Below are 27,027 nucleotides of genomic sequence, written 5' to 3'. Positions count from 1 at the left end.
CTTGATTCTAAATATATCCAGTCATGACAATCGGAACTCCTCGGCTAGTATCAAGATATGGCCTATCTCGAAGCTTGCCGGAGATGGCCGAGTTGTTACGATTGCAGTCATAAGTGAAGAAATTGGTTTCAAAACTAAAACCACGTGTGGCAACAAAATCAAGCGCTTCCATGACACAGAGCGAAAACATGTACGATTAGTACGGAGTTCCTTCCCCTATCACTAACGTTACTGTTTGTTATATAGTTGGCAGGGAACCAGACAGATATATAATGTAAACACTTATATTTAACCAGGAGAGATACAGTTAGATCAAGTTGTAATGTTAATATATCAAACAGAGACATGAAATCAATATTTTGCCTTCGCCTGATAAAGAAGTTTAGCTCATTTTAGGGGCGTACGGTACAGTATACTATATATGTACGCCCCGGTCGTACGTGTTATGCTGTACGTCATGCCATACTTTGGTTAAAATTGTTTAGTTACTTGAAACCAGTTTCATATTCAGCGTTGGGTTATTTACAAATTATTTGTTAGATGTTTTTACACCTGTTATTTGAAATATGAACTGTGTTTGTAACAGGTTGGCAAACGCCATTGAATTAGGATTTTGCTAATAACCAAACAAAGGAGCTGACAGTCTTTTTGAAGTATTTTCTGATTTTCTATTGGTTAAATTTATGTAATGCATGACCGGGCCGCACAATATAAGGTAACAAATTTTTAAATGTTTAGAGAGAGAAAAAGGTAGTTATTCATAGAAAACGGACTCTTGAAATTTGTCTGTGCTCGGAGGTGGTTTTACCACAGTCCAGCAAACTATAGCGTTGTCGCGGTTGTACAATATATTTGGTGTTAATTTTTGGACTACACTCACTGTGTTATTACATCAAGTATTTGTTAAAGAAAGAACAACATAATAAAATCGTGAAAAGAACTTGGTGTCGTGAAACTTATTTGGACTTAAAAGCTAATTCCCCATTGGTGCTCCAATCCTCGGGTTTATAATATAAAAAACTCACGGCACAACACTCGCATCAATTTAGGTTACCCCGAAGAAATATGAAGATTAATTGTTAAAGTTTGTGGAAATTCGACCGTATGTTTGCGTTTAGAATTGAACATGGATTTTACAAAATATTGTATGCACAGTCATGTTTGAACATTAATAAAAATGAAAAAACACACACAAAAACTTGATGATGTTTCGAGTAATAAAACATTTCAAACACCGCTTGTCAAAATACTCATTACCAGGTAAGATAATCAATGAAATGGTACAAGATTGATAGTATCTGTCATGTGTTCCCGTTCCGGATAGAAAACTCCGACCCGAGGGCACCTGCGTTGCCAGGTAACGAGGCTTGCCGAGTTACCGGCCACCCAGCGTGCCCGAGGGTCGGATTTTCTGTCCGGAACGGACACACATGATAGATATTTTTTCTAGCATACATAAATTACATTTTTTTATGGAGAAATTACATAAAAAGCGCATTTTTGTATGTATCACCAAAAAGCGCGTGCGATGATGTTTACTGACGTCATGACGCGCAGTAATTGGTATTCACTGCATACGTCAAGAAGTTCCTTCAGTATCACGTCTTTTAAGGGTTATTTTGTTTTGTTTTTTAAAGTATATATTTGTAAAGTTAATGTTAATGGAACTTATCTATTTAAATATCATAATTATGATTACATAAAGTGTATTATAAAAAAATTGAAATTATTACGTCACGGCGCGTGACTCATCTGGCATGGATGGATGCCAGATGGAGTTTTCCAGCACGGCAGAATTCACCGGAAATGCCTATCCGGTGTGCTAGAAATAAGAATCTTTATTTAAAGTCGAGTATATGATACCAAGACATTAGCTCAATGAGCTAATTTCCGACATGAATAACAAACATACATAACATACCAAATCATAACAATGAGGTGGTGACTTGGTAATAAAAGCATATAGTTTTTAATATGTACAACATTGGAACAATTATTTACAAAAGCGGCATCTTTTGATATTCATGCATTCAATTACAAAAAGTAAGATTATTTGGAGCACTGAATACAATGAGTAGTTTTTTTCGCCTGTACGGCCAGACCATTTGCGCACTGTTCCTCTAGTTGGCATACCATGATGGTCAACTGAATTATTCCAGATTGTTAAAAGCAATGTTCAATCTTAATTTTGTCACCAATTATGTCCTCCAATCCAAATGCGTACGTTTTCTAAAATAATAACTTACAGGAGCTTCAATCGACCCGATATTCCACTGGTAACCGGACAAGCCCCTAGACAAAGAGGTTCCCGCCAATGTACCGGTGACGTTCGATGTCATAGAGCAAGGGTGGCATCCGGCAAGTTTGCCGAAAGGTCGTCAGTAGTGCCGGATACGCCTAACAAGAGAGCTCGCACAGACTGGATGTGTAGTATAAGAAGCAAGAAGATGACCTGCCACGCAAGAGTCAAGCAGTTCGGCGATTTGGTCTCTTCAAGCATCGTCGATCATGTCCATCCGGCCGATCCCGGCGCCGCGAAAAAGGTGACAGAGGCCGTTAGGGAACGCGTCTTTTAGACCGCTACAAACATCGTCGAACGAGTGATGAAGGAAATGTCAACCTACAACCTGGTACAAGCACAATATAAAATGTACCATATAAATATCAACTCAGAGACTTACGCATAATGCGCAGTTATTGTTCATTGTATGTACTTCTTTAGACCTTGCGGTCAAGGATAACCCGTGAAAGTGCAAGCACTTATTTCCGACGGGGTCAAGTTTGATTTTTTTTAGCTGAAGGGACAGCACGCTGAAGATAGAGTTTATGGATACAAGGAAGTCCGGGTGCGATACCCTAGCTCTTTTCGAAGAGACCCCGTGCTCGGTGTAAAGCACCGATACACGGGGTACAACTTTCCTGGGGTAAACCAGTACTGAGTACAACACTTTTCCAAGCACTACCCTTTAAATGCCGAGCGCCTGGCAAGAGAGCTACTTGTACCAATTGTTAACGTATTTCGGTATGACGCGGCCAGGGATCGAACCCACGACCTCCCGCTCCGTAGGCCGACGCTTAACCACTGGGACATGGAGACATAGTTTTATATTATACATGTATAATAATTATGTTCAAGAATTTCATAATTTGACATTAAAAGAAAAAAAAATCATGAGTTTTATATATTCAGCACCATTTACTTTTTATTAATAACAATATTTTATGCACAGTCATATTTGTCACATGTAAAGACAATCGTAACAACTCGGCCATCTCCGGCAAGCTTCGAGATAGGCCATATCTTGATACTAGCCGAGGAGTTCCGATTGATGTAAAGAAAATGTTTTGAGTTGTAAAACTCGGACTTCAGCTTGTCAAATACCCATTACCAGGTTTAATCATCAGTAAAATGGTCTACTGAATTTTTACTTTCTTCCTAAAATAGTGTTTGATTACACCTGATCAGATACATTATAGGACATTACAGTTTGATGTATTTGCTAAGTATGATAAGGTTGACAAACTTGGAAAAAATATGTTGATGAAACAGCTTCCCATTTTGCACTATAAAATAAAGTACATGTATATACTAATTGGTAAGGTGGCGAAACATCTGGTACCCGTTTAGATTTGGATACTCAGTTGATAAATAAAGTCTCAAAATTAGTGGTTGATTTTGAATCGATTATCGAAACCGGACAGGACAAAAAGGTGAAGAGCTAGGCTCATTGATCTACGGTAATTATAAGCTTATGAATATTAGTGTATTGTAGCCTAAGTTTCTTTCCAGTAGTTAAAAAAGGGCGATGCTATTTCCCGGTCCCGGTTCCGGTCTCCTCCGGTCTCTGTTTTCCAAATGTTTTAGTAACTATCGGGCGTGATCGAGAAGGTGTGAATGACCGCGGGGGGTAATAGGATTACAAAAGTACAGTTGATTAAGACATAAAAATATTGTTGTTTATTATAAAGGCAATTTTATAGAATAAATGATTGTTATGCAAAGGCTCTAATAAAGTTTAGAAATAATACGATAATAACATATAACCAAATTCAAAAATAAAAATAAATAAATAATCGGCATCATATTTCTTAAACAGCTAGAGATTTATTGCAAACTTCAAGTTGACAGATAAAATATATTCTGCTAAAGTTGGTGTAATAATGACAAAAGTATTCAAATTTATTCAATGTAAGCGAAAAGCACAAACATTATAAACGAAAAATGGAGACGTAATGTGTTGATTACTTAAGAATGGCACAACTTCAAATAAGCACTCTTCATCTAGTAGCTTTAATGTCTTAGCACAAGCATACTTACTATAAAAGGATGTTATAACATTGCACTGACTATTAGCTCCAGAAAATGTGTTTGTGTACTTACATTCTCCATTCATTGATTTACTTGTTTACATGCTATGAACATTGTATAACGTATCGTATCGATATGAGTCGGATATGCAAACATGGAATTTTTCAATTGTTATTCATTATCATTAATGCTTAAAACTATAATGTTGGGGGGGGGGGGGGGCAAAAAAGAAGAACAATAAACCAACTTTGACATAATATAATTTAAAAGTTTCAATTCTTAGTTACTTCATACTCTAGCCGTCCTGTATTTTTTATGAAAAAAAACCTGAGCATTTTATTGCCATCCCATCTTTCTCTACACCTTTAACACGAATTGCATAAATAGTTTAGACCTATAACAAATTGCATAAATTAAGACATAAAGTTTATATAATTTATTCCATTTTGTTACATATAAAAACAAATAAGATTGACAATTAGTGTAACAAACATCGGCAACACAATCCGTTGCATGGGGCCATTAGCTATGAACCGGGAATTATGAGACCGGATGAGACCGGAATTTACGAGGAGAGACCGGGAAATAGTATCGCCCGTTAAAAAAGCGCTTGATAACATTGATCACAAGGACATACTTACTCTTGAAAAATGTCGAACACCCGATGTTTACCGGTAGAGAATGGGTGTTTATTTTGAGGAAAAACTAGAAAATCTGGTTGAGCAATTGACCGGATTTATTGAATTAGTCAATTTTTCATTCAAGCGTTTAAAAAGATAACATTAAGGTAAGAAACTACCCTGTTTGAACTGAGTTCCTTATTTGTCAGGAAGGCATGTGTTCGAAAATCGATTCCAATGGCAATGTACATACTATGACGTCAATTAGCGGGAAATATAAAACCCGGTAAAAACTAAAGAAAGACGGAAGTTTGTTAAGCTGTTTTGTTCTTTGTTTCGTAAAGTTCAGGTATCTGTATGATTTAGCTGAAATCCTTATTTTCCTCAAAGCCAGTGATCAATTTGAAGCATCAATGCCATCATCACAATCACTGAAGATATCTGAGTATTTTTCTAACTCATTATTGATGAACTAACACATGAATCATTGAATGCATGTAAATGACATTTCTAAGACCATCCTTTCAACTCGTAAGTAGTAATAAGCTGTCAGTTTGCTAGAAAATTAGCGTGGACATGCATTGCATCGGGTAAATTTAATGATGCAAATTTTTGACCGATTTCATGATATTTTGGCAGTCCCAAAGAATGACATCTAAATCAGAAGTCACAAATTAGAATCTATCAAATTGACTTTATATATTGATCAATATAGTCATGTTAATTGAGTGCAGCAATTTTAACACTTTTTACAATGATTGGAATAAAAGATGGGTAAGTCCTTCCTGAAATGGCCAAGATAAAATATAAATTATTTATGCTGGAAATTTTAGCACCATCTATGCCAATTTAATGGCCTTGGCTTAAATTAATTAATAAGGACCAATGTACTCTACTTGATACATGTATTTGTTTACTGACACTGTTAGCTGTGGCATGTAGAACATAACCATATTACGTCAGCGGAAGTTTGTGAAATTACCCGAAATTGTTCAGCATTCGGTGTATCAAACCCCTACATGTTTTCCAAATTCCAAAAGTAAAGTATTGAATAATAAACTTTAGAAATTGATGAACATGTATTTGTCTAGAAGTAGAACAGCCAATTCAATAAAAATCATTATCTGGTAGGTTCTTTTTACTCCAGCAGTCATCTTAAAAACCCTCATTGCCAGAAGCACATGGCAAGTGAAAATCTTGGCCGAAAGGTTAGGATTAAATATGACTGCATGATCAGGCTAGTAATGATAAAAAATGAACAACATCTAAATAAATATTAAATCAACAGCTAGCAGAGTTCTGCCAAAGCTGCGTCCTTGGGCCACTTGTGCCAAAAAGATCTGAATGGCTGACTTGTGCGTCTGCTTTTTAGGTAGCAACTGCCCGTTATATAACATCAGAACTAGTTCCGCTACTAGAGAATCATTATGAAGGATTTAACATAGGTAAATAAAACATCAAAGCTTTCCAAATTGTTGCATTTTAAACGATGACTTTAAAATGATTTTAACTCCAGACTACGTTAATGAATAAAAAGCGATGAATTTCTTGAAAAATAAACAAAATCTTGACAATACTAACTGTTTCACAGTGTAATGTTTGCATTAAAAATTGAAAACATGTACATTTGCCATAATATTATCTGTTTTGGCCTGAAAGTCTACTTTTTTTCCCAATTTGCAAGGCGGAAAAAATAATTCTAAAAAAAATCACTGTTAAGACACCTAAAATAATCTAAATATTTTGTAATGGTCTTAATGAGCTACTTCCAATGGTCATGGATTGCTATTTTTAGAAAAAAATATCATGTCTATACTTGTCAATCCTGGAACAAATGCTATAGATTTATTCAGCCCAACTGGTATGCAAATTTCTTCAGATTTAAATCGTATAACTTACAAAGAGTGCAGTTGATATAAAGTTCACTGTTTGTATTCCAGTCTGTTACATTTTATACATGTTTGTCCCCGACATTTGTCTCACATATGATTTTACGTTGTTTCACTCGTGTTCATTCTAAATTGTACAAGATAGAGACGTGACTGCCAAAAACTTGGTTATCAGTTGAAGTGTGTCAAATAGGGTTCGACCAATATGCCTTTACCAAATGTAGGCACCATTGTTTTAAACTTGAGCGAGGTGAAGAGAAAGTAAATCAAAGATAGGGCTACCTGAAAAGATAACTTATGCTCTCAAGAGCAGTAAACTTTGTGCTCTCAATAGCAGCAACCAGTGCCTTTTTCAGGTCAAATATGCCAGAGTGATATTTGTCAAACCAACACTCCAGTCTCTATTTAAATTGTTCTATGGCTCCATGACTGGGCTAAAAAAATGGTTTGGTTAGGGTTACATCCTTTTCAACAGTCATTGAAATTAGACTTTTGGATGAATAAGCCCGAATTCTTATACTATTGTTTGGCATCAAGTTTTTTAACAAGCCCTGCTATATATAAAATTTAGAATTTGAACAAGCCCGCCAGACATTTTACCAGTGCAGGGCTTTTGACCACTGTGTCAAAAACAGGTACTGTAGGTGGGCTTTTTATTTTATTTGTTATTAGGCTTTATGTAAGAACATTTTTGTCATCATTAGAGAATGATGTCAGTGATTTAATTTGGTGCAATGTACTGCCTTCTAAAGGCTGTTTCCCCTTGCCAAAAACTGTCCATTTTCCCCAAAATTTTATAGTTTTTTCCCAATTTGATAAACGCAGATTACGTTTATGAATAAAAAAAACAATGAATTTCTTGAAATATATACAAAATCTTGACAAGACTTAGCCTTTCACAGCATAATGTATGCATAAAAAGTATGTTTGCCATTATATTAGCTTTTTTGGCCTGATTTTGTATTTTTCCCAAAGTCGACTATTTTTTCCAATTTGCAAGGCACAGGCGGTAAAAATAATTCCAAAAAAATCACTGGGTGTTAAAGTAAACTTCTGCATAAAGCTTTAAGAGTTTAAAACATCATTTTAAAACACACTCTTATTTTTTTGGTCGGGTTGTGCCTATTTCGTAGGTAGATTCGGGTAACCCAAACCAAATGAATTTTTTTTAGGCCCTGTTACAATGTTGCTTTTTTAAGTGTAAGCAAGACTTATTTGTATCATTCAAGTATCTACTCTTTAAAAATAGTTGGTAATTTATGGATATAGCCCACTGTGTTTGTAGGTCACTAGATTTAATTCCATATCGTGGAGTCTTTTTTGGGGGACTATTTTTTTGGTATCATAAAAAAATAATCTTCAGTTGCCGGTTACACTTCGCTCATTTGATCGTTTCATTTTGAGTTGAAGATTGATGAAAACTGGTTTAACAAGTTGCATGACATCATCTGGTTAAGTTTGAGGTAAAAAGCGTGAAATTTTATTATGATAAAAATAGTGCAACAAATAGTTTGGATAAAACATTTTTTACTTAGATCTGCATGAATGGACAACAAGTGGAATCTTCATGTACTTGAGTATTTTTGGGTGATAGAAAAAATGTTTTTCACTGAAATGTTATCAACCTTGGCTATTTTTCATTTGATCTTATACAAGGACAAAATCTTGTTGGAATAACTTCTTTTTTTTAAAATTTAGGAATCGTCCTCAACTTTGATGCTTAAAATTTATACTAATTATCTTCCATTTTTTTTTATCAAGGGAAGTTGTTATATAACTAAATGGCGACTTTGGGTGAATGGGGCCTGAACGCTTTGACAATAGGGTAGGGGTGGGGATGAACAAATGGGAATATTTGTAGGATTTTATGTGAGGTAAAAAAATTATATATTCTGCAGTAAACTTCACTGCCTTGTCAATAGTTAGATAACGAGTAAGAAAAATTCATGAACATCGGAAAATACAAGGGACTCTCTCATTCAAAAACACATAAACAATGATTCTGTATAATTTTTTTTATAATTTATGGGATTTTGGGATACAATTTTATGTGATTGAAAAAATTGCGATTTTTTTAATGTTTTCTTTCAATTGAGATGTAGCCTATTTTTTGGCCTCAGCTTATGATGATGTTTGTATAATTTATAAAACATCTTAAGTCATTTCTATACTATATATACGTGGACTTCTTAAAATTTTCATTGTCATGTTTCAAGGAAAGTCCAAGTGTTTTAACATAAAAGTATATATATGTATATTACATAAAATAAATAAAAATATTTTAAAAATTATTTAGTTATTATATCATATGACTAGTGTGATATTTAACTTAAGAAAATTACTTGAGTTAGGAAATGACTTATTCACTTAAGATGTTTTTATAAATACTTCCCTTGTATTTTAGAAGTTACTTCAAGCTACCAACACATCAATTTTTTCGATATTGTGCCTAATATGATATGTAAAGAGTCCCTTTAAAAGGGGTCTCCTTATATAGAATTGTTGCCTCAAGGCTCATGCAAGGGTCATGTTGGCTCTACTGCTATCTAAAGTAGGGGACACAGTGTCCCTGACCGAATATTCTACAATTTGTATGACGTCATACATGCTTTGTTTACATTTTCTAATGCACAGATGATGAAATTTTGACAGGTTGATATCTTATCATAATATCATTGTGATTTTAATGTTGAAGGTTTATTTTTTAAATTCTATTCTAAAAACATTGTAAGCATGCTGAGTTGTGGACTTGAATAATTAATTTTACATTGTTTATAATAAATTATTCTGAAAATCTGGGATTTTGTCAAAATTTGAAGAGATAAAATTGAAACAAAAAACAATTAATGTAATAATAAGCAGGTTTTTTTTCAATATCTATTACCTTTTATGTCAATGATAGGTATTAATTTATTATATAGAACATAATTATGATAGCAAAATTATGATCAGACAATGATCTCATTGGGTAAATTTTTAAGGATAATTGTTGTATTTTATGGGCAAAAATATATCTCATTAGTTGTGGGTTTCCAGGTCATTGTGATAGTAAGGTGCACAAAGCCTGGAAGTAGTCATTCTGTTGCTCGACGCCTTATTGTAATAATATGACTGTATGGGGAGTTATTTAAGTAAACCAGGTGATTAGTGACAAGTGATTATTAGTTGTTGTTTTTCTCTCTGTATTCGCTCTTTGTCTATCATTTAAAGAAAATTATGCGGTTTTCTTATATCCAATACTTAAGCATTGAGGACAAGGAGTGGGTACTGATATTTCACTAATGAGGGGTCTAGTAGTTTAAAGTATCTGCCAGTAGCTGAAGAGGTTTTATTTAAGATTAAGTCCAACTAGGGAAGTAAATATTATTGATAAAATGTTCTTAAAAATTGGCGACAATGCTGGTTGCTTCCCAGGAATTGAATTTGGCAAGAGTCTATTTGAAACTTTAGTTTTGTTACAGCGAAAATAAATTATATAATTTTGACATGTACATTATCATTTTCAGTCATTGAGTTGATACCTGGGCTGTGAAAAATCAACTCAATACCTTGTGAATAAAAAGACAGAGAAAAGAGGGACGGCTGAAAAGACGATAAATCGAAAAAAAAAAGACTAGGAGGAATCAGCCAATACGGGGGAAAGGCATATACGAAGGAAAGCGTTGAAGTTGCTTAAGTGAATTCATCTCTTATTGAAGTCTGACCAACTACTGATTTTCAAGTAAGACTCCGTTTATTAGGGATCCATTATGAAAAAGTTTTATTCTTTAATCAAAGCAAAATAAATATTTGATTTTCTTTTAAAAGCATTTCATAAAGGCAGGAGACAACTTTGCACATTCTGGTCTCCACAAGGGTAGAAGGGTGCATTCAAAAAAGGACTGAAGTCACTAGCTCAAATGTAAGACAAAATTGCATTGTGAAATAAAAAAGTTGCCTTTACATTTGCGTCTTGTTGTATTTTTATTTGAGTGCATTATTATGTTCCACTCGTTTGACTTAAATGTTGACAACCAGTGATTTAATTTTGGAAATATTTATACCTTGCAAATTGGGAAAAAAAAACAGATTGGGAAAATACAAAATCAGAACAAAATAGCAAATATAATGGCATAAATACATGTTTCCACCTTCTTATGCATACATTATGCAGTGAAAGAGTTAGTCTTGTCAAGATTATTTTTTCCGTGAAATTCATTGCTTTATTATTCATTAACATAATCTGCATTTATCAAATTGGGGAAGAAAAATATAATTGTTTGGGAAAATGGACATTTTTTTCACAAGGGGAAACTACCTTTAGAATGCAGTAAATTGCACACAAAAATACACTGACAACCTATATATACCTATTAAAAGTAATGTTGTACCAAGATCACGATAATTCATAAACTTCAAAGCTAGTCCACTACATGTAAATAAATATGAACTACTTTGTTTCAAATTGCGTAAGGATATAATATATAAGTTGATTCTCAATGACTGATCTGATCGGTATTAAGATCTGATTAAAGAAAATTCATTGTATTCAACTGAGGTTAAAAGGTATTGTACTTGTAGTCATTGTTGTCCGCTCGTTCTTTTAGAGTGATTTTATAGTATTGAATAATTAATCCCGAACAATATATTTGTTGACATTATGAAATAAAGCCAAAGAATTGAACTGGGAGACTGTGAATAAAATCTTAAAGGGTCTGACTCACTGCTCACATGTCATAATTACTGTAACTGAATATTTAAATTAATAAATAAAATTTACTCTTAATTTGCCTTAAAGAAGTACTCACACAGTGTTTTTTTCCAGCCATTATTTTGGGTCGAACTTCAGCCCCATTCCCCATCCAAATAAGTTAATTAATATATTTTCTCCCTTAGTACTTAGTTAAAAAAAATCCCTTTAAGAACACAAACTTTTTTTGAATCATTGACACTCTGAACATTCAGCAATATGTTGCCATTTAAGAATATAACAATAGTTTTGTTTAAATAAAATGTTTGCAAAAAAGTTGAACATTATTTTAATCAAGTAAGTATTTTTCCCTTTTTTGAAAAATCCATGCTATTTTCCCCTTTTCAAAGGGCCCCGCCATCATTTTCTTTAAAGTGGAAAAAAAACACTGTATGTATTACCTCCCAGAGCAATAACAACGAACATTCAAATGTTGACAACTCTTCTATGTTTTGATGTATACAAATTCCAGGACAAATTTACTTTTGTTTACATTTTACATACCATAAACAGGATGATCTTTTTACCAGGCCTAAAGAAATAATACTTTTGGTTCAGATTACCTGACCTTTAATACGAAATATGTGCAAACTGTACCATTTTTATTGTCGCTGCCATTACAGTAGATAAATCAACATTTTGTCTAAAAAGTAATATTTTAAGATAATCACACTTTCAGAGTCAACTTTGTCTGCTGTCTGTAATTTTTCTGGTGTTGAAAATAAATCATCAATTTTCAAGCTGACATTTTGTCTTCAGTATCGTAAGATAATTGCGCTTCCTAGTTTGGTGATCGTCTGCTAGCCTTTGTTTTTCCAATATTTTCTTCCCCGCACCTCTGCAGATGCCTATAACTGTTTCGCCAGTTTTCTATACTAGGTCAGGGTATTGCGCACTTTTCCCCCAGAACTGGTAACTGTCCGTGAACTGTGCAATACCTTTAATGGGAGTGGGTGGTGAATAACCTATGAATGGGTTGAGAGTGGTCTACTGGTATAGGTGGCTGACCCTTACACAAACAGTTGTGGTTTCGGTCCCCAATAAGGGTACTTCCTCATGGCCTGGCAAGTATGACCCATTACTGGTATCTGCCCAGACTAGAGAGTTCCAGCTTGCAGCTACCTTTTAAACTGAGCTAAAATATATTTGTATCAACTAACCAATGAATATTTTATAAGCCTTTTATAGGCCATCCTGAAAAAAATCTTTGTTTGTGGTGCACTGACCTGAAGTATTTTTAGTCGGTCATTTGATCAGGATTATATTTGACCTGTGAAGCCCCTTCCATTTTCGTTTTCTTAACGTCTTCATTACTTCTCCAGTCTTAACAAAACTTGGCAGCAATGCTTATTGGTATAATATCTTGACTGTTGGATTACCACTGACCATCGGCTCTAATCTAACGTAAACAAGACAAGAAATGTTTTGCAACCTCGAGGAGCAGTGAAAAATTAACAGATCGAGCTAGGGACATTTTTGGTGAAATAGTTGGGCTATTGGCGACACACTGGGCTTTTCATTGGACTTTTCAGCTTGTGGTCCAGGGACTTCATGGTCTTATTGATTGGGGAAGCTCTGGTAATTTTTCCATGATGTTTATGCATAGGGGTCAATTTCCAATATTCTCTAATAATGTCCTATGCAGTAGGGGTACTTCAAGGCGCTTATTATCTATTTGCTACTGATCATCAATGTGCTGATAAGACATGTACTGGCAGTCCTGATATGGCTTGGTTTGACATGAGGTAAAGGGTGAAAAAATACATTAATAAGGGAGTGGATGCACAGTACAATAAAAATGAGGGAAAAAAAAGACTGTAGATTTCGGCGTCAGGGAAACTGTTCAACAATTTTTAAGGATGGCCTTAGAGATGTTTTTCTTCCACTAATAATGTTCAAGAGTTGTTTTGCTTTCACTGATAACAAGAGTTGTTTTCCTTTCACTGTTTATGTCTGTGCAAAGATTCCTACAAGACCGAGACTGCATGAAAGGACTTTCTTCACTGATGATACGGATACAGCTGCATTAAAAATTGCACATTAGGCCTAAAAAAAAAAATTGTTTGGTTAGGGTTACATCCTTAAAAAAAATAGGTAGGGTAGGTAGGCTTTTTTTTTTATTTTTTTTTTTATTAGGTTTTATATAAGAAAATAATTTTCATCATTGGAGAATGGTGTTAAAGCTATCTTCTGTATAAGCATTTAAGGTTTAAACTTAATATTAAAAAGCAATTTAAAAAAAAAACGAGATTTTTTTTTTTTTTTTTTTTTTTTTTTTTTTTTAATTTTTCAATTTTTTTTTCAAACTGACTATAAAAACGGTAGGGTCGGCGCCTATTCCGTAGGTAGGGTCGGATAACCCGAACCAAATGTATTTTTTTTTTAGGCCTTAATTAGGGGGTCCCTGGGATGTACAGTACCTTAAAAATGAGGGTCCCTGGCAAGAAAATTGTGTCAGGATCATTAGTTTTTTGTGTCTGACAGCAGTGGTCGAAATTAACACAAGCATGCAAGCCCTGCACTGGTAAAATGTCTTCTTGGCTTGCTCATATTCTGAATTTCATATAGCAGGGCTTGGTCAAAAATTCAAAGCCAACCAATAGTATAAATATTCTGGCTTGTTCATCCAAAATTCTAATTTTGATGACTGTGACAGGGAAATATCTGCTGATGACTGTTCAACAATTTTTAAACATGGCCTAAGAGTTGTTTTCCTTTTACTGTAAAAAAATCCAAGTGTTGTTGTTTGATCAGCTGTTTTACAATAGTTGTTGTTCTTTCTGCTTTACAAGAGGTGATGTTCTTTCATTGATTACGTCTGTGAAATGCTGCCTACAAGACCACAGGAATGAATTATGAATGTCGTCACTTATGATAAGGCTGCATTAAAAGACAAATAAATCAGGGGGTCCTGGGGATGCACAGAACCTTAACAATGAGTGTCACTGGCAAGAAATATTGAGTCAGGAACTCAAGTTTTCTGTGTCTGACAGGGACATCTCTGCTGATGAACTGTTCAACATTTTTTAAGGATGGCCTAAGAGTTGTTTTTCTTTCACTGTAAAAAATACAAGAGTTGTTTTCCTTTCACTGTTGGCGGCTGTGAAATGCTTTCTACGAGAAAGCTAGAATGATTTTCTTCACTTGTGACTGCATACATTTTCCAATACATAAATACATGAGTAATATATACACTTAGTGTTAAGTTGTAAGTGGAATACATTGTACAATAATGATTTATATAATTTCATGAAGTATATATTTTGTAAAATTTAAAATAAAACTTTGGTGTTGAAGAGATCGTTGTTAAAAAATACTTAAATATTTTTATACGTCACTTAACAATTAATATTAATTAATTAAAATTGATGGTTTAGTTATAATTATGTGCTTTGTTTGTTGTTAAATAAGAATGGATATTTTATGAAAACATCTGGATATTATCGAAAGAAAGGTATTAAAAAATAATGTACTTAAAATAAAGTTATATAATTCTATAAATACACACAAAAATTGTCATTATTTTGTGAAATGTGAATAATTCAAATTCCTACAACTGTGGAACTGAGTGCTAAATTTTAAATATCAGTACTTAAAAGTTAAAAATATTTATGATTTTTGTGAATATTTAAGTGAAATTTAGAATAAAGATCCTCAAGAACTCTTATTTTGGTGAAGTATTATTTTATAGATATATTAAGAAATAAATCAACTCTATGAGACATTGTCAGTTTTTTTTATTATTATTTACACAACCTGTGCTTTCCAAAAAAATAATTTTACTTTGGGAAAACTACAAAATCATGCCAAAACAGCTAATATAATGCACCAGTCAATTGTAACCATGGCCCACCAGGTCCGGGGGTATACCGGGGATAGCCGGGGAAATGGGCCGTGTTTTTACCTTCAAGGAATTACCCCGCAGTGCTGGGTGAATGCGGTGGTTTGGTTCTGCGCCAAAAATAGCGGGGAATGGGCCTTAGCTATGGTCCATGGAGTGCGGGGGAATTTGACGGTGATTTTACCAGCTGTTCGTCCCCACAGGGCGGAGATCTTACCCGGGCTTGGCTTGACCGAAAGTCAAAGTTCCCGCTATTCCCCGGACCTGGGGGGGGGGGGGGGGGGCGGCCGTGGTTACAATTGACTGGTGCATAATAGCAAATATAAATGTGTTTTTGTGTTTTGTTTTTTGCATACATTATGCTGTAGATTTAGAGCTAGTCTTATCAAGATTCTGTTTCTTTTTCAAGAAATAAAATTGTTGTTTTTATTGATACAGTACATCATCTGTTTTTATTGAATTGGACTAATATGATTTTTTAGGGGGATGGGGGATAATGAAATATTTTTAGCAAGCAAACAGCCTTTAGAAGGCAGTAAATTGCACCAAGAAAAATAATTAATTGTTTATAAAAACAAATCACAGCTGCTGGGAACACGATGAATAAATTAAGTAAAATATTGATTTACCTTTTTCAATTTCCTTTAGGCGGAAATGCAGTTTTAAGCTTGTCTTTTCTTCAAAGAAATGAATGTCACTGTATGGTCAGGCGCCAGGCCGATGTCATCATTTTGGTTGAAACCTTTAACCTTTGGCCACAAAGATATTTTGATAAAACTTTGTACGCAGGTTACCAGAGACAAGTTGGTAGGGCTTGTACCTATTAAATGATAGTTATTTTCGATTCTGACTGGAAAAAATAACAGTTAAGCATTGATATCCCTGTTGAGAACTCTTTTAATTCCAGTTAAAAGGACACTTTTTTTCAACCAGGCCCCCAGTCAAATTCCCAAACTGCTGTAAAAAAACACACTGGCAATATAACAAGAAAAAGTATTATTTGAATGTTCTCAATTATTAATATGTTCTTCCACAGTTGCTTAAACTTTTTTTCTTCTTTGGAAATGCAGTGAAAAAATTAAAATTTTATTAATTTTTTTCATCATTTTTTTTTTGAAAAAAAAATTGGTTGACTAATGCTATTTAATTAGCACAGTCCTGTTAATTTCATTTGACCACTTATTGGCTATATTTGATTGATATCTACCTTGGTTCACAGACTGGGATTTTTTAAATTTGGATGCTTTAAAGTCTTCATAAGGTCCTTGAAAAAGCCTTGAATTTTGATTTTCAAAAATGAGTGGGAACACTGAATTTTTAAAAATAATTTTGAAAACAATATAAATAATGAATGTGTTGTCCTAGGGGAAAAGTTTCAAACACAAAACAATTATTTCCATGTTTTATCACAAGACTCGTGTAACCAAAGGGGGTTGTAACGGTGCCAGGACTCTGTATTGGGGTCAGTTGTGACCAAAACTAGGTCCAGGCCCAAGAAACATGTGTCCCCTTATATATAGACAAGGGTTCCAACTCCAAAAATGCCTGTTTTCCACATAACTTTAATTAAGGCTATTTTTTTAAAGAACACATTACGATAAATAAATAAAACTAATCATTATTACAAAGCCAACAAATGTCTCTTCCAAAAAACATTTATCTTAAAAACTTTTGTTAAAGCATGTATCCACAATCATCACACAACATGGGCAAAATGTCCAGTTTTGGAATGTCCATCGAGAAGTTGCAACATCATTTTTCGTCACTAAATCAGTCACCACGAGCCTGTTATTATGAATGAAGTATGATGTCACATTATAAGGTTATTCTTAAATATTAATGAGCATTGTTTCCTTCTCATTTTACCTTGTCGTTAACATTCATTTTAAGTCTTGATAAATAGCACGATTTATCGATACCAATAATTACAAAGACACTTTATGTAAACAGTCAAATGTCAGAAACATATATGTTCCTGTATTATAAACATAAAATGAATTTATACAAATATATACATTCAAACTCATTACGTATGGCAAGGTTTATTAAATTGTTTATATGTTTATTGATGTTTATTTACCAAAGAATGGTCTCCGGAGGTCTTTTACCTTAGACGTTACGCCAAACATGAAAACACAATGCATAGCGTAGCGTAAGCGTTACGATATTGCAGTGTAAATCTCTTATACCGCACACTATTTAAGTTATTGAACGTTGTCCTTGACAACAGGGTACCAAACAGTTGCATCACCCTCTATCCTCGTGATTGAAAGTATATATGCTCGCGCTGCAGCGCTCGTGTATATTTTAACCCTTAGGCTGCTGATGGCGATTTTAAAGGCTTTGCAAACAGCTTGGAACCAGACCAGACGCCGAGTAACTCAGTCAATATATCCCCAAAGTTTTAAGTAAATTGAAAGAAATTTAGAATAAACCAGACAACATTTTTGAGCAGACGACAATTTACCCAGCATGCAAAGGGTTAAATAACTTGGGTTTCGGGTGCAGTAACTAACACTTTATTTGTTGACAGTTTTCTTCTGAAGACTAAAATATTCTTAAAATATGCAACAGTGAACATTTGTTTTTGAAAGATGCAAACTTACCATCTAATGACGTTCTTGTGCGTTTGACTGCACTTCTTCGTACATGGAGGATGTTCCCCTAATTTACTGGATATCTTCGTATAGACATCTTTTATTGTGTTTCCCGTAAATGAGCTTACACTTTGACCAAATTTATGTGTAACAATTAGGCTTAAAATATAGTTCCTATTTCGTTTTTTTTTGTAAATAATCCCTCAAGTTAGCCATTCTGCTTCACTGTTAAAACCTTATAATTTCAGAGTTTATGACTTTAACAATTGGTTTTCAAAACATGACTATTAATACTTATGCTGTCACTTCCTGTATACCTGTGATTATATATTTCACTTGTAATCTAATACCCTGTTTTCATGCACGAATTTAAGCTTAAGGAGTAAATGTGAACACGCCATTTTTGGTTGCACTGAACTGATAAATATGAAATTTAAAAAAAAATAATTTAATTTTGCTTTAAATAATGTTCAAATTTAACTTTAAAATAGGCTTTGCATTCATATTTGTATAATGGAAAAGCTCGGTATTATAATAAAACAAAGCTTTATTTAGGACATTTTATTTAGAATTTGACAAGGCTTTTTTGCACCAGCTGTTTTCACAATTTCAAGATCTTTCATAAGTAGGTATGTAAAATTATTTCCTTAAAGGTACTTGCTCATGTTTTGTTGAAAGAAGCCGATCTGAATAAGTTTTTCATGGAACAATAGTGTAATAAGACAAAGGCATTACCTAAAAACAATTCATGTGTAACCATTGTGTTTATTTAACAATGCACTGTTAAATATTGTGGAGTTACATTCAAAGAACATATTTTACATTATCAATCAGCCACCTTGGGGCGCTACTTGACTCACGTACTTATGAATAGCGGACAAAAGCTCTATTTCATTTGGCCGTGCACTTCCGTTTAAAACTGGTTCCTGGACACTTCTGTTTGAGGTATGAAGCCGGGAACCAAATAATGCATGTCTGTCGAAAAGTAGCATGATACCTTTCGCAGTACCGTCCAATAAGGGGCGCCAGGTCACATGTTTTTTGGGTCTGGACCTAGTTTTGGTCATAACTGACCCTAATATAGAGTCCTGGCACCGTGACAACCTCTTTGCATGTAACACCTTCTATTTCTATATTGTGAGTAACAAAACACCTTTCACTGTGTTCATATTTGCCCGAGATTGTTAATTCAGAAATAAGCCTGTATGCATATTTTTTGCTACCTACAACTACTACCTACAACCGTCTATAAGTGACAGGTACTTGGCTGTTGATGGTCTCATGGTATGATATGTGACACATTTAGAACATACTGTACACACATACTGACTTGTGACTTACTTATAAACAATGGGAACAAATTACCGTAGATGTCCTATTTGACGCGCATGCCCTAATAGCTAGTCACGCCAGGGTCTTTTCACAGGTCTGTTTTATCGATTCTGTGACATGAAAAATGCATACCTTAACGTAAACTTCAAAAAAGGCGTTAAAGATTGATGAAAAGCAGTCCTATAATGGCCGCCCTGGTAGGTCACCTGCTGATGTCATGTATTTACTGAAAAACCATACCCTACTGTAGACAAAGACAGTCAAAAGACGATACCCGATTGTACACAATGACGGTCATGATTAAAATATCAAAGTTTGTGTATTTATATATTGAAGCCATGCATTCAGTGGACCATTTATTATTTATTTAATAGTTCATATACGGTAGTTTGTACAATTTAGAAAATTGCATAATTTGCTGTGCGAAATGAAATTTGATTTTTCACATAAATATTTAGATCTTTAAAAGGACTTCTTTCCCATCATACCCAGTTGACTGAAAAAATCTTGAATCTTCAAATTGCATCATTTTGTAATCCTTATCTCTCTGTGAAGGGGAAAAAAATTGGGATAATGGATTCTACGGAAAAAAACTCAAGGCTTAGGGAAACAAAACAGTCTGTAAACGACAGTAAAATTCCCGAAAAAAAACACTCTTGACACTGGATGCAAATTACATCATTGGAATCCTGACAATCAGAGATGTTTTGTCATTCAATAGTGCCATTTCGTTGGAGGTGGTGACGATTTATAGAAAAGTGCATTTTTCGGCTTTTAGCTTGTGATATTGTCAGCAATTTGTTGGTTTGCAGGAGAATATTATATAGGAAGGCATAAAAAATAAGAATTGTTTAATTAAATATCAGCAATATTTCGAAATTGTCTACAGCACCGAAAAAATACAACAAATCAGACATGTGGATGACTTTGTCTTGTGTTGTTGGCTTCAATAACTTTTGAAAGACTTGTTCAGTCTTCAAACTTGGTATGCTCATTGGTCATGGTCAAAAGATGACCAATATTGATTTGGGGATCAGTTTGGTAAAGGTCAAGGTCATCTTTATCAGAAAACTGGTGTGCACCCCTGATAGGCAACACATCGTGCTGTGGGAACTAGTTTTGAGCTTGTTTGTTCTTTTCAAAATCAAGAAATTGTTCAATTGTTATAGCCTGGTGTCTGCATTGTCATCAGCGTTGTTGTGGAAAAACTTTAACCTTGACCTTAACTTAAAAAACGTTCAAAATATTTGGAAAAAACTTGGTATACAGAGCCAGTATGCATAATTATAGCCAGGCCCATGACTTCTACCTAAATACTTCCAAAGTTATACGCCTTATTTGACTGGAAAAAACGGACGTGAAACTCTCTTTTTCTGGCCTTCGATAATTTTGACAACACACAGATTACTTACTATCATGTCTGTTTAATTTCAGGATGTTTTCTGCGGAACAGTGGACACTGTATAATCCGGACTGGTTATGGATCGTGATTGTAGGGTTCATCGTTGCGTTTGTGTTGGCGTTCGGAATCGGTGCGAACGATGTGGCAAACTCGTTCGGATCCTCAGTTGGAGCCAAGGTTTTGACCTTGAAGCAAGCGTGTATACTCGGGTCGATTTTTGAAATCCTTGGAGCAGTTTTGATAGGTAAGATTTACTGAAAACCTTGAGCCAACTTTAAAGCTTTACTCTCCCAGACTGTCAGTATTGACCTTTCGTTTATTGTTTGATTCTGAACCGCTGATTTTGGCATCAACGCCTTCAATTTAGTCCTGTAAGATAATTCACAATAGATCTCAATTGTTTGGTAAACTGCCGAGAATCTCATTTTTCTTAAAGCGTTGACTGCTGATTTATGCTTTTAACCATAATACATCAATTTACGGAGAAAATTTTGTGAAATGATAAATGAGTGTCAGAAAACAAATTAAGATTTCGCCTTCAAATAAACATTTCAAATGTATCTCATTATGAACAATTCACTGAATTGATGCTGGATTTGCTCTTTGATAAAGTACCCCCACGCAGAGGTCACAATATGATTGGCTTGAAAATACCAAAACCTTGTATTTACAGGTTTCCTAATACTGGACAATTTTTCAAGATTATTTAATGAATAAACAAATTAATTTGAAAATGGTATGGAATTTTTTAAAAGGGGTCCTCCAGGCCTGGACAATTTTTCAAGAATTAGATTATTTACTGAAAAAAAGAAAAAATTGAAAATGGTATGGAGAAAATTCAAAAGGGGTCTTGGCCCCTTTACCCTATTTTTGGCGAGAATTCCCAATATTCACACACAGTTCCCAGCTGTTTTTCAGGATTAACAATAATCAGCTGTTAGGCCTAAAACAATACGTTTGATGCGGGTTACCTGGCCCTACCAACGAAATAGGTGCCAACCCTACCATTTTTATAGTCAGTTGCAGGGATCGATTTAAACTTTGAGGAGCACTCGCAAAATTTTGCGAGTGCATTTTGAGGCAACTCGCAAAATGAAAAATCAACTTTTATTATTTGCTTTATTCCCTTATAATATTGTCTAATTAAAGTAGAAACTTACACCTAAGACATATTATGAATATTAAAAAGTATCAATCTTGAGTGACTCGACTACTAGAACTTGTTGATGGCTTATTCTATTTGGGGAGTACGGAAAGACTCATCTGATGCTGGCAGCTTTTTGATAACAAAGCTGTCCAATAATTTGACATTGTTCACTTTGTATATTTACCCTCGCCATCGGGTAATTTAATTAATACCCATTCGACAAGCACGCTACAGATTTCATTAAGTCTGTAAGTATTAAAATCAATAACATTATAAATTTGAAATAAAAAAAGCAACAGTAAATGTAGCGTGGATACTTTGGACCATGAAATATATCGATCGACGAAGTCTATTCATTTTGACAGTTGGGCGAAAATATATTCAAAGGATGATGGGGTTTACATATAGTGCGCGAAAGCGCTAAATTTAGCCAATGATTGAGCTAGGTGATTACATCATTTGTATTCACTTTGTATAATACGCGCCTCGGAGCGTCTAGGAAAGATTCGAGATAAAACTCGGCCTTTTCCGTATCTGTTCTATTTTTGAAGCGGAGTTAAGTTCATGTTTATTCTACTTTCCTTTTAACATTTTGTGGTCTAGAAAAAGCCACTCGCAGAATTTTGCGAGCTTGAATAAAAGTCACTCGCAATTTGTAAATGTCGCTCGCATTTTGCGAGTATGCGAGTCTAAATTCGAACCCTGAGTTGGTAAAAACAAAATGTGTTGTTTTTTTAAGTGTGTGTGTGTTTAATATTCATGTACAGGGCTTTTTCTATAGTATCCACGGGTCCAACTTTCGGACCCATTCCCAAAGCAAAATATAAGATATTTTTCCCAATCTTCGGAAAAAAATCCCAATCAAAAGTATATATATATATCTTTTTTTTTAGAAAGTCTTTTAAAATGTACTGGTTCATTTTCAACATCCTAATAAATTATGTGATGTAAAGTTTTTTTGATAATTGTACTCGGAAATCATTGACTTCATCACATTCAGATATCTGTATGAAATATTATCTGTCATGATTGATTTATTGCAATATATATATACGTTTTTAAAACTGATGTTTTATGGCTCAAGTTTTAAGTTTTAAGCATTTTACCAAACGATTGAGACCTGCTCTTTTATGAGTTATCTTATATGACTGAAAAGAAGGCATTGATGCCAAAATCAGTAAATTCTGTGACAAATAAAAATGTCAAAAGTTACAATCTGTGAGAGCACTTGCAGCTTTAAACCCAGACTTTGTTACTGAAAAACATTGTTTATCTGTTTTTTATAACAAACATCAAAAGAAAGTGCATTTGGTAAAAAACATATGAAGTGGTTTTAAGCGTATCAATAGTTTGGCAGCTATCTCTGAAAGAAAAATCAATTTCGGCTGATGTTGCCAAACCGCCTAGCAATAAATAATTGATATTGTGCATCCTTAAACACGTTTGAGAGTGAGATTGAAAATATCTGGTGAATAACAGATAAGTAATGAAATATCTACATTTGACTGGAAATTTCCAGTTATTGCCTGAAATTCTCCAATAGAGACTGGCACTCAAATTCCGGCATTGTTATGGAATATTTCTGTTGATATGTTGTTGATCGAAATATTTTCACAGGTGTTCAATCAGTGAAGACTCACCATTTATTTCAAATTGATCTAAGAAGAATTGATTAACTATATTTTCCTCTTATGTTGATTGATGGACCTTCTTTCTAGTCAAAACAGGTCGCAGAATATGTCTAGAACCAAGCCATGGTATTTTTTTTTTTTAGATCTCTCCCATATTTTTTATATTCATATATATTGTAATGTAGGATAAACTAGCGATTTATAGTAAACCCTTCCTGTAAATAAAAAAGAAATCAAAATAAGCGCTTTTACTGTCAAGCCCGCATTAGCCCTGCACTGGTGAAATGCTTTGCGGGCTCAGTCGAATTCAGTGATTTAAGTTAAATACTTTTCCCAGTGCTTAAAATAAAAATACAACAAGCACAGCTACATGTATATACACAATCCTGAATTCGACTGAGCCCGCAAAGCATTTCACCAGTGCAGGGAGCATTTAAATTGCTAATCAATTTTTTATAATCAATTCTTTATTCTCGTTTAATATTTTTTTTAGGTTTATCATTTGAAAAAGTGCCAGTTATTGTTTAATATTACAAATGAGAAATGCAGATTTATCAGTTTTTGTAAACAATTTCTTCTTATCCTGAGCATATAATAGAAAATGAGGCAAAATGTTGCCATTTTATGGCATGCTCCTGAATTATTCATATATATTGCTCATATTATATAGTGGTGGAGAATTATTTAAGGTAATCCAACCATCATAAATATAAAATAATTGCTTCTAGTAAAACAGTTAAAAAATGTTAAGTATGAATAGAGAAGATTTTTATAACTTAGGCATTATGTTATTCAAGAAACAACTTAACAAAATTGCTATGAAGTCATAGTAAAATTTGGTTTTATATTTACCTCCAACAGTGTTTTTAGATTCTTTTTGGGGCCTAAATTTAGACCCCATTCCCACCTCAAAAAAAAAATAAAATCCCCTTTTAAAGATTTTTTTTTTTTTTGAGAAGCATCGACCTCTCGACATTTAGCAAATGTAGCAATAAAGTGCTGTTCATAAATGAAAGGTTTGAAAACAAGTTGAACATTATATGAACAGTATCTTAGTTTTTTCCCCCCTTTTTGCTTAATTGATGTTATTTTTCCCCATTAAAAGGGCCCCGCCACTTAATATATATTTGCTTCAGGTTACCCAACCGGTGCTGACCCTACCATTTTAAGTCAGTTTGTAAAAAAAAAAATCATATATTTTTTTTATTGTGTGTTTTAATATGAAGTTTTTAACCTTTAAAGCTTTTATTTGCTATTACTTTACAACACCATCCTCCAATGATCATGATAACATTCTTACATAAAGCTACCCTACCTGTTTTTTTAAAAGGATGTTACCGTAACCAAACCATTTATTTCTTTTGGCCCCAGTATTGTCCTGTTGTACAAGAATAAAAAGATATGTTTATAGAGTTCATGCAGACGTCATAAATTTATATCGTACATCTACCTGATAATCCTTCAGGCTATAAAAATCTGAAACATCATGTTATGTCTGATTATTGTATATAAATAAGTTATACATTAATGTGATATCTAAGTAATCTATGTGTAACATGTTGTCTGTCGTTCATTAACCGGGTTTAACCTGGAGAAAAAATGGTAAACATCAACACAAAACACTCCCCCAAAATAAGAACAATATCAAAGATTTCTTTTCAACATTGTGTTTAATGTTGCTTGATGGATGTTGATATTGATATTCATCATTCATCATTGATATTTCTAGTCTACCCATTAAGTGTTCTGTACAGAAAATGCAAGCATAGGCTATTTTAGTCATTGAAATTGAGATATTTCTAAATACCACCCAGTCCCACCCCTCCAATTAAAAAGCCCCAGCAACAACAAACTTGACAACCTATAGGTTTATGTAATTTTAAGGTTGACTTGAAACAAGTACAAATATAAACATTATATAACAGTATTTTTTCCGCATCAGGCATCAAACTCCAAACTTTTTTTAAAGATGGTCTGCAGTGTTCTCAATAAGAACCGGCTGCCGGCCAAAATGGACGGTTCAAATGGCAATAGGGCCGGTTCAAATTTGGAAAACTAAATGAATTTTCAGTAGAAAAAGTAGAAGCTGGTCGGTTACTTTACTATTTGAGACGGTTCAACCGAAACTTATTGAGAACCCTGGGTCTGGTTAGCACCTATGCAGGTAAGGTGACAAATTGTGTTATTTTTGGACGAACCAGACTTATGGTTTATTTTATTAAACAGTACGCACCGACCACATTGCCCCATACTGTCCATGTTTTTTTTTCGCATTTTTAAAAGTATATGAATATTGATTACTCTGTGTGCAAGGGTAATATTTTTGTCTCTTCCTTTTTGTAGGTGCGAAGGTGTCGGACACTATACGGAAGGGTATCATATCCGTGGACCTGTTCCCTAATGGCACAGAACCAGAGTTCATGATGGGCAACCTGGCAGCCCTTTCTGGTAAGTAACAGATCCTGAACCCCCCCCCCCCCCCCCCCACACACACACACACACACAAACACACACATAGGAATGAACTAGAGTTGAGAAATAGGGTGGAGTAATATTGCATAGTGGTGTTTGCTGTATACATATTTATCAAATGATGAACTGGAGTTCATGATGGGCAACCTTGCAGCCCTTTCTGGTAATTAACAGATCCTGAACCCCCCACACTTCAAAATGAACTGGTCTGGGTAATAAGTTTAAAGGCCTTTTCATAATGTTGTTGTCTTTAAATAAACACATTAATGGAATAATGAAACAGAGACCTTAATGGCAATCTAGCAGCCCTTTCCGGTAAGTATATACAGATCCTGAACCTCCCATATGTGGGAATAAATTGGACTTGAAAATAGTTCAAAGTCATTTTCATAATGGTGTTAATAGAATGATGAACCAAAGACCATAACGGGCAACCTGGCAGCTCTCTTCGGTAACTCACATGATAAACATTCCTGCTGATTGATGTTAGTTTAAACATTATTTATTTTACAACATTTGTTAAGAAAGTTATATTAACTTATAATACAAAAAAGTCACTCTCGTTGGCATGATGTTCTGCTAAGTGTGGTCTTGGGTCGATGGGGAAATGGAGAAATCTGTGAAAAACAACTGTGAAAAACAACTCTGGCTTGGTGAACACCAACCAAACTCACATGCGCCCAGGCAGGGTATTTTACCCTGGGGACACCTTGGTGAGAGGCAAGTGCACTTTCCACTCTTCAATGACATGAAGTAAAATCCTAATGATTAAGAATGGGCTTAGCTTACGAGCCCTTCTTAGTCATTAAAGCTTTACTTCAGGTCATCCAACTGCCTTAGAATACACCCCGATTAGCTGACACATTCTGAATGATTATGAACGGGCTAAGCGAACAAGACCTTCTTAATCAGGGAAGTTTTACTTCAGGTCATCCAAGTGCCTTAGAATACACCGTCATTGGCTAACCCAATTTCAATGCAAAATCTGATTTCTTTTACACGGTATAAAATAATATTTCTTGTATCGATGCATTCAAAATTCTTCTGTATTAGTTATA

General features: G+C 34.2%; 1 protein-coding gene and 1 long non-coding RNA gene across 8 annotated transcripts in view; one reads left to right on the top strand and one right to left on the bottom strand.

Moving 5' to 3' along the window:
• Window positions 1-1,941: 1,941 nt before the first annotated feature.
• On the bottom strand, window positions 1,942-18,289 carry LOC128205482 (uncharacterized). Of its 2 annotated transcripts, XR_008256257.1 has the most exons (3): window positions 17,995-18,289; window positions 16,018-16,137; window positions 1,942-2,627 (listed from the first exon to the last, which is right to left on the bottom strand). It is a non-coding gene; the product is annotated as an uncharacterized LOC128205482 (long non-coding RNA). The 2 variants fall into 2 exon arrangements; XR_008256256.1 differs by lacking the exon at window positions 16,018-16,137.
• Window positions 4,927-27,027, top strand: part of LOC128205481 (sodium-dependent phosphate transporter 2-like) — a 45,867-nt gene continuing 23,766 nt past the window's right edge. The window contains exons 1-4 of one of the 6 annotated variants that reach the window (XM_052907143.1): window positions 4,927-5,096; window positions 10,325-10,539; window positions 20,752-20,963; window positions 25,841-25,945. In XM_052907143.1, coding sequence (XP_052763103.1) covers window positions 20,753-20,963; window positions 25,841-25,945 — 316 coding nt within the window. In that variant the 5' untranslated portion in view covers window positions 4,927-5,096; window positions 10,325-10,539; window position 20,752. Of the gene's footprint in view, window positions 5,097-5,208; window positions 5,279-10,324; window positions 10,540-14,251; window positions 14,756-14,785; window positions 15,002-20,751; window positions 20,964-25,840; window positions 25,946-27,027 lie in introns of those variants that run through there. The other 5 variants (XM_052907144.1, XM_052907145.1, XM_052907147.1 and 2 more) reach the window with 5 other exon arrangements.

The sequence above is a fragment of the Mya arenaria genome, chromosome 10 (genome assembly GCF_026914265.1).
Source record: "Mya arenaria isolate MELC-2E11 chromosome 10, ASM2691426v1".
In the NCBI taxonomy this organism is placed as follows: domain Eukaryota; kingdom Metazoa; phylum Mollusca; class Bivalvia; order Myida; family Myidae; genus Mya; species Mya arenaria.
Note: the sequence above shows the minus strand (reverse complement) of the source record. Positions and strands in the feature narration are given on the sequence as shown.